This window comes from Orycteropus afer, unplaced genomic scaffold (assembly GCF_000298275.1).
Source record: "Orycteropus afer afer isolate SDZICR_OR568_19922 unplaced genomic scaffold, OryAfe1.0 scaffold00011, whole genome shotgun sequence".
NCBI classification, from domain to species: Eukaryota; Metazoa; Chordata; class Mammalia; order Tubulidentata; family Orycteropodidae; genus Orycteropus; species Orycteropus afer.
Genome location: NW_006921598.1, coordinates 21,897,905 through 21,911,864, shown reverse-complemented (window position 1 = coordinate 21,911,864; position 13,960 = coordinate 21,897,905). Strand labels below are relative to the sequence as shown.

General features: G+C 35.9%; 1 protein-coding gene across 1 annotated transcript in view; it reads right to left on the bottom strand.

The window, feature by feature from the left end:
- Positions 1–392: 392 nt before the first annotated feature.
- ELOVL4 (ELOVL fatty acid elongase 4) overlaps positions 393–13,960 on the bottom strand; it is a 43,272-nt gene continuing 29,704 nt past the window's right edge. Inside the window, exons 2-6 of the mRNA XM_007951280.2 lie at positions 12,486–12,673; positions 10,740–10,820; positions 5,179–5,350; positions 3,374–3,501; positions 393–668 (exon numbers count right to left, since the gene is read on the bottom strand). Coding sequence (XP_007949471.1) covers positions 393–668; positions 3,374–3,501; positions 5,179–5,350; positions 10,740–10,820; positions 12,486–12,673 — 845 coding nt within the window. The remainder of the gene's footprint in view (positions 669–3,373; positions 3,502–5,178; positions 5,351–10,739; positions 10,821–12,485; positions 12,674–13,960) is intronic.

Below are 13,960 nucleotides of genomic sequence, written 5' to 3'. Positions count from 1 at the left end.
AGTAATTTAATCCAAAAAAATTCTTAAAGATTATGTTCCTTTGATCCTCTAAAATTCAGAATGCAGAATGGATGTATGTACGATACATGGAAAATCTCATCCATTAGACAAATGGATATGAGCAGAGGGAGTGTCCAAAGTCACGTGATGATTGCTTTGGTCTGGACAACTTAAATTAAGGATAATTTTTAAAAAACGTTTAAAATAAAAATTTCATAAATAAAATATCTGGGTACTGTATTTAATACTTTACTCATCTAAAGGTACTAGTACATAGAGTACATTTGCCTTTTTTCCCCACCCCCAAATCCTCATTTATTTGTCTTTTCCCTGAAATTTTGTTTGAAATGGGAGTTTCCTCACTGTCAACAACACTTAAGGCCCAGTTTAATTTACTCTCCTTTTGCTTTTCCATTTTTCTGCTTTCCTCCATTTTCTATCACTAGCTGTTTCTCTGATTTGCTCACACCATTTGCTGAAATACCATTCACAGCTGTTTTTCCAGTTTTCGATTTTTTAGGCACGTTATATGTCCGAACATAGAAGTTAAGAAAGAGAAATATGAAGCTGATGGCGTAGACAATTAGAGCCCAGTGCATCCATTTTGGGAAGGGGCAATCAGTCCAAAGAGACAATGCTGTGTGTCCAATGGTCACATGGAACTGAACCTGAAAAATAAAAACATTCGAGGATACACTCAATTTTAATAGCAAACAATTTTAACACCCTAAACCCAAATTTTGTCACAACGTCCCAAAATTAATAGTTCTCTGGCTCCCATGGCTGGATCCTTCTCATTTGGTTCACAGTTCAAATGCTATCTCTCTAGCAAGGGCTTCCTGACCACCTGAACTAAAGCACAATCCACCAAAATGGCCCTCTATCCCAATTAACCAAAGCATTTTGTTTGCTGTTGTTGTTATTTTCTTTATAACAGTCATAAACCAAAAAACCAAACTTACTGACATCAAGTTGATTCTGACTCATAGCAAGCCCCTTTGGGTTTCCAAGACTGTAAATCTTCACAGACGCAGACTGCCTCATCTTTCTTCCATGGAGTGGCTGGTGGGGTTGAACTACCGACCTTTATGTTAGCAGCCAAATGCCTTAACCACTACACCACCAGAGCTCCTTTATAATCATTATAGCTACCTGAAATTGTCTTTAATTTGTTTACTGTCCATCTTTCCAGTAGAATGTAACTTGAAGGCCGGGCTTGGTCATGGTCATTGATAATTTCTGAGTTCTCAGCACAGGGCCTGGACTCTATGAATATTTGTTGAATAATGTTATCTAATAAGGAGGCTGGTGGTACAGTGGTTAAGGCATTCTCCTGCTAAACAAAAAAGGTCAGCAGTTCGAATCAACTAGCTACTCCATGGTAGAAAAATGAAGTACTCTACTTCTATAAAAGACTTACAGCCTTGGAAACTATGCAGAAGTTCTACTCTGTCCCGTAAGGTTGCTGTGAGTCGCAATCTATTAGATCATGGTTGGTTTTAATGAGAGGGAAACCTGTAAGGTTGCTGTGAGTCAGAATCTATTAGATTGTGGTGGGTTTTAACAAGAGGGAACATCAATGGCCAAAAAGAATAAAGGGTTGGAGGTTCAAGTCTACCTGGAGGTGCCTCTGAAGAAATTCCTGGTGATCTACTTCTGAAAAATCCTAGGGAGCACTGTTCTACTCTGATACACTTGAAGATGTCATGATTGGAATCAACTTGATGGCAACTGGTTGGCTTACTCTTCACAGAATTAACATCCTACTATTAATAGAGAGTGATGGCTTCTTTTTTAAAGACAGCACTATCAATATTAACTATGATATTAAATAGTGGCTGCAACGACGGGCTCAAGCATAGCAGCAACTGTGGAGATGCTGCAGGACTCAGCAGTGTTTTCCTTCTCCTGTACACAGGGTTGTTAGGAGTCAAACCTGACTCAATAGCACCTAATAACAATATACTAAATATATTAAAAAAATTAATTCCATGTAAGTCAGAAATTTTTTATCAAAGTGATTTTTAAAAGTTTCCAAGGCAAAATCCAGACTTTAAGAGCTTTGGATTTCACAGTGGTTCTTAGAATGTGCATCACTGACAAACTGCGTACATATGGATGTGAGTATGCAACTGCTCAAGGTGCAGGCTCCAAAAAAACAAATACCAAATATAACTTGTTCACATAATTTTTGACATTTCTTCATGTTCTCAGGATCAGTTACTAATTAGCAGGAAAAATGAATTGCACAAACAAAACATCTTGCACAAAAACCTGAAGGAAGCTTCCGATAGCACTGCAGTTACAAATGATTCCTTCACACCCATCATTCCGCAAAAGTTGTGTTTCCTGTTTGGTTAGCCAGATGTTTAGCAATTTAGAACAAGAGACAGATAGTATTTCCAAATGTGATTCCACTGATAAAACTATGTACACGTTATGATTAAAGCAAATTATAATAAATTCCAAGGCTTGAAGAATAGCTACCAATTTTGGTTTTAGATTTTCAGTTTGATTACAAACTGGGCCTAACTCTGAAATGCTACATTTACACACCCAAATGCTCTAAGAAATCCTACTAGGGATAGGTGCTGAAAGCTGTCTGATCTAGCATTTGAAAATATCTGACCTGTCTCTAAGGAAGAGTTTTCTGGCCCTTATCTCCTTCGCTTTAAACAATTATCCTCCACATTCCTTAGCTCTGTGCTTTGTTTTCAAATTTTACATTCTAAACATATGGGATCTGTTAACAAGGACTGAAAAATGGAAAAGAAACCAGAAAACTTAAGCAAGAACAAGATAAAGAAAGGTAATAATAACATTTTTAAGATTAAAAAAAAAAAATCACCTGAGGAAAGAATTATATTTTTCTAGTCATACATGAGTCTATATACTTTGCAGTACACTCAGATATTTAATGATCCATTTCACAGATATTTTAAAAGAATGTTTCTCTTTAAAGGGGTTCATGTTGAATTTAGTCTAGACATTAAAAAAGGAAATGGCTATTCCTACTATGTCTGTAGGGAGCTCTGGTAGCGTAGTGCCTAAGGCTTTGACTGCTAACCAGAGGGCTAGTGGTTCAAACCCACCAGCCACTCCTCGGAAGGAAGATTGGGCAATCTACTTCCATAGTGATATCGCCTCAGAAACCCAAGGAGGGGTCGCTATGAGTCTGAGTCGGGTCTGACTCGATGGCACGTAACAACAACAACAACAACAACTATGTCTGTAAGTAGATAGGTTATAGTCAAGCAGTCTCAACTACAGCTAGAAAAACTAATTGTGTGAAATGACTTAATATTTTCCAACTACTAAAACCAAAACATTTTCAGGGTTTCACCAGAAGAAACTTTAAAGGTATTTAACTCACCAGCTGTAACATGGTCAGGTATCGCTTCCACCAGAGATACTTCTGAATCCATGGACCAAATGCAGTTAACCCATAGTATGAGTACATGATCACATGGATAAAGGAATTCAGCTGGGCTCCAAAAAATGCTTTAGAGAAATGAGAGATAATTGTAAAATACAGAAAAGTTTTTTAGCCATAACCTTTTGGATATAAATAAATGAATTCCCGTTATCTTCTCACATTTAATCTCCAATATAACCCACTTTCATCAAGTCAATTCCAACTCATGGCAACCCCATAGGACATAAAAGAACTGCCCCATATGGTTTCAAACACTGTAAATCTTCATTATTCTCCCACTGACCTTTTGGTTATAGCAAGTGAATGCCTTAACTACTGTGCCACCAGAGCTCCTTAATCTTGAGTATAGATAAGGAACAAAAGATTTAGTACTAATGGAAAAGCCTTCCCCACAGATCAAGGTAAGTATTTCACACTTCAGATTTGGGTTTTTATCATATAAATAAGACCATGTGTTGTTCAAATGGAAAGGATCTTCAAAGTGGCAAGTTCAAAGTTTTAAGTTTTCAGATGGTGCACTCCAGTCAGCTTAAGTAGGCCCTAACAACAGAACCACTGTCTACATTACTTTTAATTCTACTCTTACTGGGTGAAAAAGGTCATGGTACATATGAAGTTTCAAGAAGATTTGTAAATGTTTCAATATATATGTATTTTAAATCAATATACATAGTTATAACAAAATAGTAATTATTTCTTAGGTTTTTGAATAGTTTTAAATATGTTAGTACTACACACACTAGCGCTAACTGAAAGGTCAGTGGTTCAAACCCACTGGCCACACCACAGGAGAAAGATGTGGTAGCCTGCTTCTATGAAGACTTACAGCCTTGGAAATCCTATGGGGCAGTTCTACTCTGTCCTACTGGATTGCTGTAAGTTGGAATCAACTCCATAGCCATGGGTTTGGTCTGGTGTTTGGTTACACATACTGAATAATTCATTTAGTACATGTAAATTTACAGATCACCTAGTCAGCCAAAATCAATGGCATTCTTTCACTTAGGAATAAGAATTAAATCCAAAAACAGTTAGAATAAAAATTAATATTGTTATAAAGCAATTTAAGGGATCAGTTCAGATTTACTAATTCTCTTCTGAAAGCACAGTTTTACTTTAATTGTATTATTTTAAATTGGGGCCCTAATAACAATTTAACTGTAAATTCCTAAACTCTCAATTTCCATAATATGCCAATGAAAGTAGCCAGGTGACCTGTACTGTGACTTGCACCCTGGATCTCCACCAGAAGAATGGTTTGTTTCCAGTTCAGCATTCCTCAAACTACTGGCATTTTTTGACAAGACTAGGGGAAGATCTGAGCCAAACTGTAAATTTAGATTCTCACTGACATTAACAGGGCTGCATAAATTCCCTTTGAATAAGAACCAGCAGGGTCATCTAAGGCCTACTTTAGAATAGGAATGGGTCCTGGGCTTGGACTAAAGAGGGAGTCCTTTGGATCAGAACTACCAGAATTGCTACAAATCAAAATACTGCATTCTCATTTAAGCTTGGTTTATGTTCATCTTAGAAGTCAATCCTTAGATGAAATAGTTAGAGGTAAGAAAGTTAATGCTTTAATTTCTTCAAATTTTTTTAAAATGAAATTAACACATAATAGTTAACCATGAAAGCAAGTTAAATGACAGACCCAGTCAAATTCCCAGGTTCCCATTACTTTCCAATCAATACATTTAGTATGTTTTAATAATATGTAAAAAGGTTTTGAAAATGCTCACCTTGTCCCCCTGCCACCCATTTAATTCCAATCCACCACAATGTAAACATTGTACAATGATGATATACATGAAGGAAAGAGACTTGGTTGTTTTTCTTCCTTAGGATAAAAAATACTGTGTCCAAATATTCCACTCCTTTAGATACAAAGTACCACCACAGAGCAGCAGCTATCTGTAAAAAGAAAGAGAAGGCATGGTTGTAAACACCAGACTGACACTATCATTTTTTTTCTACCCATTATCAGTCCAAAATTATCCTCATTGCCCAAAATGCAGAAGGAATGGAATGGAATCATTTCAAACTGAGAAGGTGTGAAACTTATACTCTACCTAGGAAAGAAAGAGCTTTATCTATACACTGCCAACGATTCAGAGAAAATTCTCAGACTCTGATTAACTGCTGGATATTATATAGCTTCAAACTGCTGAACACAGATTAGTAAACACATTCACACTGCTCTGTCTTTGGTGGAAAACTGAGATGTTTACTATGTAAAGACATTTCTGTTGCTCATGCCTAACCAAACCAAAAAAACAAACGCACTGCCATCGAGTCGGATCCGACTCATAGCGACCCCTCCTTGGGTTTCTGAGGCGGTTATCACTACGGAAGTAGATTACCCAACCTTCCTTCCAAGGAGTGGCTGGTGGGTTTGAACTGCCAGCTTTCTGGTTAGCAGTCAAATGCCTTAGGCACTACACCACCAGAGCTCATGCCTAGTGTACAGTATACCTGAGATACACTTCCAGGTAACAGCTTTGTGTAGCAACTCGTCCATCAGTATCTCTCTCTCTCATTTTAAAAGATGCAGCAAAATAAGTACTGCAGTTTGTTAGGTAGTAAAATCATTAACATGATAAATTAAACTTTTAAAAAGTAACAAATATTAACTATTCCTAGGTCAGAAATATAATCCTGCTTACATGCATAAATCTTTTCTTTACCTGGGCTCTAATTAAGACACCAGATGGTACAGAAAGATTAACATTACGTTCTGAGATTAGGGATTCAGTGAGAGGTGACCTCTGTAGGTACGATTTTAAATACTTTACAAGAATCCTACTCTAACAGTAGCCTAAACTTAACTTTTTTATGTCAATTTTTTTCTGTGAAAACCTCTTATATATAAACAAATAATAATTGAGGTAGTACGAAATTGAAATCTGTTTATACACCTTTGTTTGTCAGGAGCTTTATACAGATTCATTCAAAGATAGGCTTAGGTGTTTTAGACTGAAAGAGCCCTTCCTTATCTTCTGTCTACATCTGTTGGATGAAATAAGTTTTTGTTTTCCTCTGCTCTGCTTTTGTGTTTTGGTTTTAGAAAACAAAACTGCAATTTTAAAGTGTGGAAGAGGAAAGAGAAAAGTCAAAGAAAAAAAAGTCTTTGATTTAAACACTGAAAATTATTTACTGAATTTATCTAAGTAAAAATATTGTTGAAAATGGTAAAATTGGTTGACAATAGGTATGCAATAGTTAATGACTCACAGCAACACTACATTAACTATTACATTAGTACTTTAAAATAAAGTAACTATAACTATTTTAGCACAGAAAGTAGCAAATAAAGTCTTAGAATTCTTTTCCTTACTTTATAAACTTCATTAGATGTATTTGAACAGGCTATACCACAATGACAAAGTGATACTTTTGAATTAAAAAAAAAAAAAATCATTCTCTGAGTAAACCATTCATTCCACTGTATCCAATAAATATTATAATTATTAGCACTATGAGAAACTAAATGTCTACACTGAAACTGAGTAACTCATGATATTATCATACTTTCACTGTGATTCTTATAAAATGAACTATCCTGAAAAATTAAGGAACTCTGGTAGCATAGTGCCTAAGGCGTTTGACTGCTAACCAGAAGGCTGGCAGTTCAAATCCACTAGCCACTCCTCAGAAGGAAGGTTGGGCAATCTACTTCTGTAGTGCTACCACCTCGGAAACCCAAGGAGGGGTCGCTATGAGTTGGTTCAACTTGACAGCAGTGGGATTTTTAAAAAGTACTAGTGTACTAATGTTTTATTAGTGGTGAGTAACAACGTACTAGGAGCTCTGGTAGCATAGTGCCTAAGGCATTTGACTGCTAACCAGCAGGCTGGCCATTCAAACCCATTAGCCACTCCTCAGAAGGAAAGCTGGGCAATCTACTTCCATAGTGATGCTGCCTTGGAAACCCACGAAGGGGTTGCCATGAGTCAGGTCCAACTCGATGGCACATAACAACAACAGCAACAAACAATATACTATTTGTGTATAAGTTTTTCCAAAATCCATAAATGTCTTGTAATTGCAGGTGACCTATTAAAGTTAAAACAAGCATAGAGAAGCATTCTAGAATAATTCATTCTTACTGCAACATAAAAGTTGAAAAAGAAGCAACTTCTGACATACTTTATAGACATTATTTTCCTTTAAGCAGTATCTGGTTAATTTTCATCCAGCAAAACTGAATATTCCAGTTTGCTGGGAGATTTTGATAGAGAAAATCTTACGGGAGGGACAGATTCCAGACACATTACAGGGCAAATAATATCCATTATTGTTGTTGTTGTTATGTGCCATCGAGTCAAACCCAACTCATAGCGACCCCTCCTTGGGTTTCCGAGGCAGTATCACTACGGAAGTAGGATTGCCCAACCTTCCTTCCATTATTAGTATTTGTTAATTCACCTTGATACCAAAAACCAAACCAAACCTACTGCCATTGAGTGGATTTGGACTCACAGCAACCCCGATGGATTTCCAAGGCTGTAAATCTTTACTGAAGTAGATTGCCCATCTTCTTTCTGTGAAGCAACTGATGGGTTTGAACTGCTGACCTTCCCATTAACAGCCAAATACCTTACCCACTGCACCACCAGAGCTCCTTAATTCACTTTGATAGTAGGTATAAATTCTCATAGGGTGTAATTTAAATTTTTATTAGTAAAGTAAATATAATATTACTCAGACTAAGAAAAGTATCATAACATTTGACCATGAATGATTTATTATTGATTTTCAATTAGAACATTATGAGAAAGTGAAAACATGCATACATAGGTCTATTATATAGACCCTTCACTCCCTGATTCACTAAGAATTAACAGTCATGTAATAGCACGATCTCTTTAGATATCAGATGAGGATGTTCCAATCTCTCCCATACAGGTAAAATTATAAACCCACTAGCTACAAATCCTAGCTTATATACTACATTAGGGGGACATTTCAGACATGTAACATTTAAATTGGGTGAGTTGCTCTAAATGAGTTTTAGTTTAAGTTGAATGTGTATGTGTGTGTTGGGTGGGTGGTGGTGAAGAAGAAAGGAGTTGAGAGAAGACGGAAAGAAAAATTTCAAATACAATCTATTGCAAATCTCAGGTTCTTTCTCCTCTGAGATTACAGCTATCATAGTAGCAAATTTTTTAAAGAATTCACTATTTATATAAGTCAGGAGGGTAGGTTCACAATTACAGAATGGTAAAGTCTGTGAAAGCCGTAACTTCTGCAAGGCAGAAATCTGTCAGAGAAGGAAAACTCAAATATTGTCCACGGAGAGAGAAGACTGCACCCTGTCAAAGGCAGAGCACTTGTGAGACTTGGAAAAACAAGGCAGCTCTGGAGAGTTTTGGCTATCTCAGGTTCCCCTGTATCTCAAAAATCTTTGTCCTAAACAAAATTAACTTATTGTCTCATTCAAGCGCTTTTTCTAAACACACAGCTCAATGAAAGCAACTCAAACTCTTCTCCCTTCCTTTTCCCTGCCCCCAAGCCAGCAAGGCCACAGAAGCTTGCTCTACACTGAGGAGGTTCTCTGGCTATACAGTTATCAGAAGAAAATATCTTCCTGGTCAACAAATTTAAACAAAGTAGTATCCCCCTGTTCTCTCTGCTACATCACAGGTTTTATTTTCTTCTTAACCATCTGTCACATGATTATAATCTCTCTCTCCCACACCCACTATAATGAGGCAGGGACCACATGTGTCTTTTTATCCATGTCTCTAACGCTGCTCACAGTATCTGCACATAGGAGGGGCTCTATATACATTTGTTGAAAACCAACATGATAACCAAAGGGGTTTTCACCAGCACAAAAGTCTTCTAACAAGGAAATGAAGTTATAGACATAAAATATTAAGTATATGTAAGCAATGTGGCCTTGGGTTTTGATGAATACTGCTATTTATGTTGTCTGATTCCCGTGCCAGAAAACTAATTATTCCAAGGGAAGCAACTACCATTACATTTTACATGTTATACTTATGTTTTATGTTATATCATTTTTAATATGACTAACAGTACACAACAAGATCCAATAAATACTTAAAAAAATAAAAAAGAATAATTTGTTTTTTCATTGGAATATAAAATAGTAAGTTTATTGACACGGATGACTACAAAACAAAATACATTAACATAGTATTAGTGGCTTACTTTTTTATCCCAAATATAAAACAAACTGAGTTAATACCTATACAAGTTATGCTACCTTTAACTTGCTATTTATTGTTGTTGTTGTTTGCCGTCGAGTTGGCCCCGACTCATAGTGACCCCTCCTTGGCTTTCCGAGGCAGTATCACTACGGAAGCAGGATTGCCCAACCTTCCTTCCGAGGAGTGACTGGTGGGTTTGAACCGCCAGCCTTCTGGTGAGCAGTCAAGTGCCTTAGGCACTATGCTACCAGAGCTCCTTGGTATTTATTATACAGTACATAAATTTTCTTAAGAAATGAATTGAACCTTCTTTATGCATTTCTATTTTGAACCAAAAACAAAAGACTCTAAAATAATATTTTTACAATGAACACAGAACTTCTATTTTTTATTTTTCTGAAAAAATATTATTGTGATTTGGGTCTTAACTTTTTTTTTTTAAAAAAAAAAAAAAAAGGACTTCATTCCTTGAAGAAAACCAAAGATATGGAAACAATTAGGCCAAGGGGACTGGTAGACCATGCAATCCTCAGCCTATATGAGCATGAGACCAGAAGAACTGGATGGTGCACGGCTATCACTGTCAACCCTCCTAGATAGAGCGGGAGAACAATGTAGAACAAAACTCAAAAAAAAAAAAAAAAAAAAGGCCAGGTTTGCTGGTCTGATAGAGCTTGCTGAGACCTCTGAGACTATGGCCCCTAGTTACCCATCAAGCCTGGAATTGATCTCACTCCTGTGGCTTCCAGCCAAACAACAGACAGGCACATGGGGTGAACATTTACATCAGGTAGATCCACTCCATGGAGCAATCAATCGTGGGAGAACAGAAGAATAGTGTTTGCACAGGTTGGGGGGTGGGAGTACATGGGAGAGAAGGACACAGGAAGAGGTAACTATAGGGAGAAGTGGGAAGAGAGCTGTTACATTGTGGGGAATTGCAGTCACTGTCATGTGACAAAATGTGTATGAACTGCTGTACAAAAAGGACTTTATTCTAGTAATCAAGCACATATTCATTCTTACACTACCAAGTGAAAGATGCAAGATTATACTGGAGATAGACTTGGGTCTCTAAAATTAAATCTACTTCATCTGATTAACAGTATTTTTAACATACTTACTCTGACTTCATGAACATTATTTGAATAATCCACACTCTGGCAAATATAGCTATATCCTGCATTATATGATCCCATGAATAACTGAGGGAAAAAAGGAAAAAAGTTTTAGTAGATACAGCATTAAGAATATGAACTATAATATTCAACCTTTCAAATTATTTTTAAATCAGTATTTTCTAAAATAAATAAATAAATGTTCTAAGTAATAAAACCAAAAAACCAAACTCACTGCCTTCGAATCTGATCTGACTCATAGCGACCCCTCCTTGGGTTTCTGAGGCAGTATCACTATGGAAGTAGACTGCCCAACCTTCCTTCTGAGGAGTGGCTGGTAGGTTTGAACCGCCAACCTTCTGGTGAACAGTCACATGCTTTAGGAACTATGCCACCAGAGCTCCTAAGTAATAGAAAGTCTAAATCATTAAACATAATTTAATGCATCTAAATTTCTAAAAGTTACTGTGTCAATGCAATTGAAATGGAAGTTAAAACTTGCAAGTTTAACTTTTGTACTAAGAGATCAACTCTAGTTCAAAATATTGAGATAGATCTTGATTACCATGACTCAAATATAACAGTTACCCTACTACATCTAACAAATTGGGTAGAAGTATCAAAAAAAGAAAAGAAAGAAAGTTACTGCTTATTTCCCTAGCATTGTTAGTCCTGTTCTCTGGGTTCATATAAAATTTTAAACTCTGAATAGTCTCTTAGGTAATGAATTTCTTACACTCTCACATCCTAAAAAAATGGCTTTTTCACTTCAAGCTTTTCTTCCAAAATGTCATAGAGAATTTGCTGGGGCCCAGAAAGCACATGAATAGCAGCCACAGGGTATGGCACATAATGTTATACCTTAGATCATTTTAGTTATAACTCAAAATGCAATGACATTACATAATAGGATTTAACTGGGTATCAGTATTTTACATTTGCATAGGTTGATAAGTAATCAAATCCTAAAACTGCTGATTAAAAATTATAAATGGCTTCTATTGTTTACTGAGTGCTTAGAATATACCAAACATTATGCAAAAATTATCTCACTTAAGTTTGATAACCTTAAAAGGTAGATATTATTCCCATTTTACAGATGGGGAAAAAATGAGTTTCAGAAAAGTTAAAAAAAAAAAAAAAACTGCCAATGTCAAAAGAGCTGATAAAGGCTATTGCTCTGATTCAAATTCTAGTTTAAACTACTGTGTCAAACCTCATGTATGCTTGTATGAGTGTATTCCCTCATTGTTACCTCGTGTGTGTGTGTGTGTGTGTGTGTGTGTGTATGGAGCCCTGGTGTTGCAGTGGTCAAAACACCGAGCAGCAAATCAAAAGTTAGGGGGTTCCACCAGTTGTCCCATAGAAGCAAGATGTGGCAGAATACTTCCACCAGGATTATAGCCTAGGAAACCCTATGGGGCCATCCTACTTTGTCCTATAAAACTGCTATGAGTTGGAATTGACTCGATGGCAATGGGTGTGAGTGTGTGTGTATGTATGCATGTGTATGTGTGTATGCGTATGTGTGTGTATCCTCTTTTTTTTCCTTTATGAATCTTCTTAACCAAAAATTTAATTTAATCTTATTGGCATCCTAAAATGAAAAATGTCAGCAACACAAAGTTTACTTTTAGAGTAGCTAATAGTTATCTTGGGATGTAATATTCCAATGATGATTTTACATATTTTCATTTTTAAGGATCTCATAACCCTGGGGAATTACTGTATCACTATATTACTCAAACTTACCTCTCTGAAGATAAAAAGGTTAAGCAAAACCATCCCAAAATTATAGAGAATAAGCACTAAGCGCAGCTGGAAAGGTTCTCGGTCCTTCATCCATTTTGGACCCAGCCACACAAACAGGAGATAGAGAGTACTTATACTCAGTGTAGGCAATGGAGACTGCATCAGAGGCCAATTTTCCACACGTTTATCTACAGAGAGAACAAAATAACATAAAATTTATTAAACAATAAATGTATTATAAAATGAAATTATTGGGATTATAATGTTTGAACTTAATTTCCCAGTTTAACCAAATACAGAACACTGTCCTTTGAGTCCTAACAAAAACACATGCTATGAAAAAAAATCAAAGAAATAAGACTCATTCCTGTTGGACGTTTTGAAAATTAAGTTTCATCATTTACGTTACACACGTTTTACAAAGAACCTAAGGAGCAAAGATAACAAATAAAGGTCATCAAGACACAAAAGATAAGCTTGGGATAAAAAGTTAATGAAAGATTTCATAGACAGAAAACTAATATTTTAAGGAGAAATGGTTCTCTATGTCCATATCTGAAGCAGAAAAGAACTACATAGTAGACTGGAGACATGTGGGGCAATGGAAGCCACTGCCTGGAATATCTCTGGTACTGAAAACAAGAGTACAGTTTTATTTGGGGGACTAAGTTGGAGATCATGACAATTCTATTGTTTATTTAAATTATAATCACTATATTCAAGACATCTTTCTAAGCTTTTCTTTGAGAACACTAGTCGTTTTTCTTAACCTATGAATAACTTATTTGTGTGCTTTTTTGTAAAGCTAAAAATCACTTTTCATATGTGTAAATACATACATATGTATATAATGCAACAAAGTATTTAACTTAAAATGAACTCTTTTTAATATTCAAATATGCAACAGTGAATCAAATTTATAATAGAATTTTACTATCTCCTGCTTCTGTGGTTGGGTCCAAAACGGATGAAGAACCAGAACCTTGCCAGCTGCACTAAGTGCTTATTCTATATAATTCTGGGGAGTCTTTGCTTAACCTTTTTATCTTCAGAGAAGTAAGTTTAAGAGGTAAATATAGTGATACAGCAATTCCCCAGGGTTATGAGATATTTAAAAATGAAATTTATAGTAGAATTTTATTCAGAAAACAATTCTGAGAGAAGCATGACAATACAGGATTAACAAAAATTAAACCTTAATACATTAAAGAAAGTATTAACTTTATAGTTCTAAAAGCTAAATATTGGAAGGTTATGACTATAATGTCTAGTTTATTCTTACCTATGCAAAACATTCCTCTATGTTCTATTTTGAGGAAAATAATGTATTTTAAGAGTCACTGTACCAAAAAGAACTGATCAATCTTCATCCATTTCAGGAAGTGACATATGATCTAGAACCAATGGTAATGAAGGAAGAAGTCAAAGCTGCAATGAAGGAACTGGCGAAGAACAAGGCTCCGGGAATTGATGGC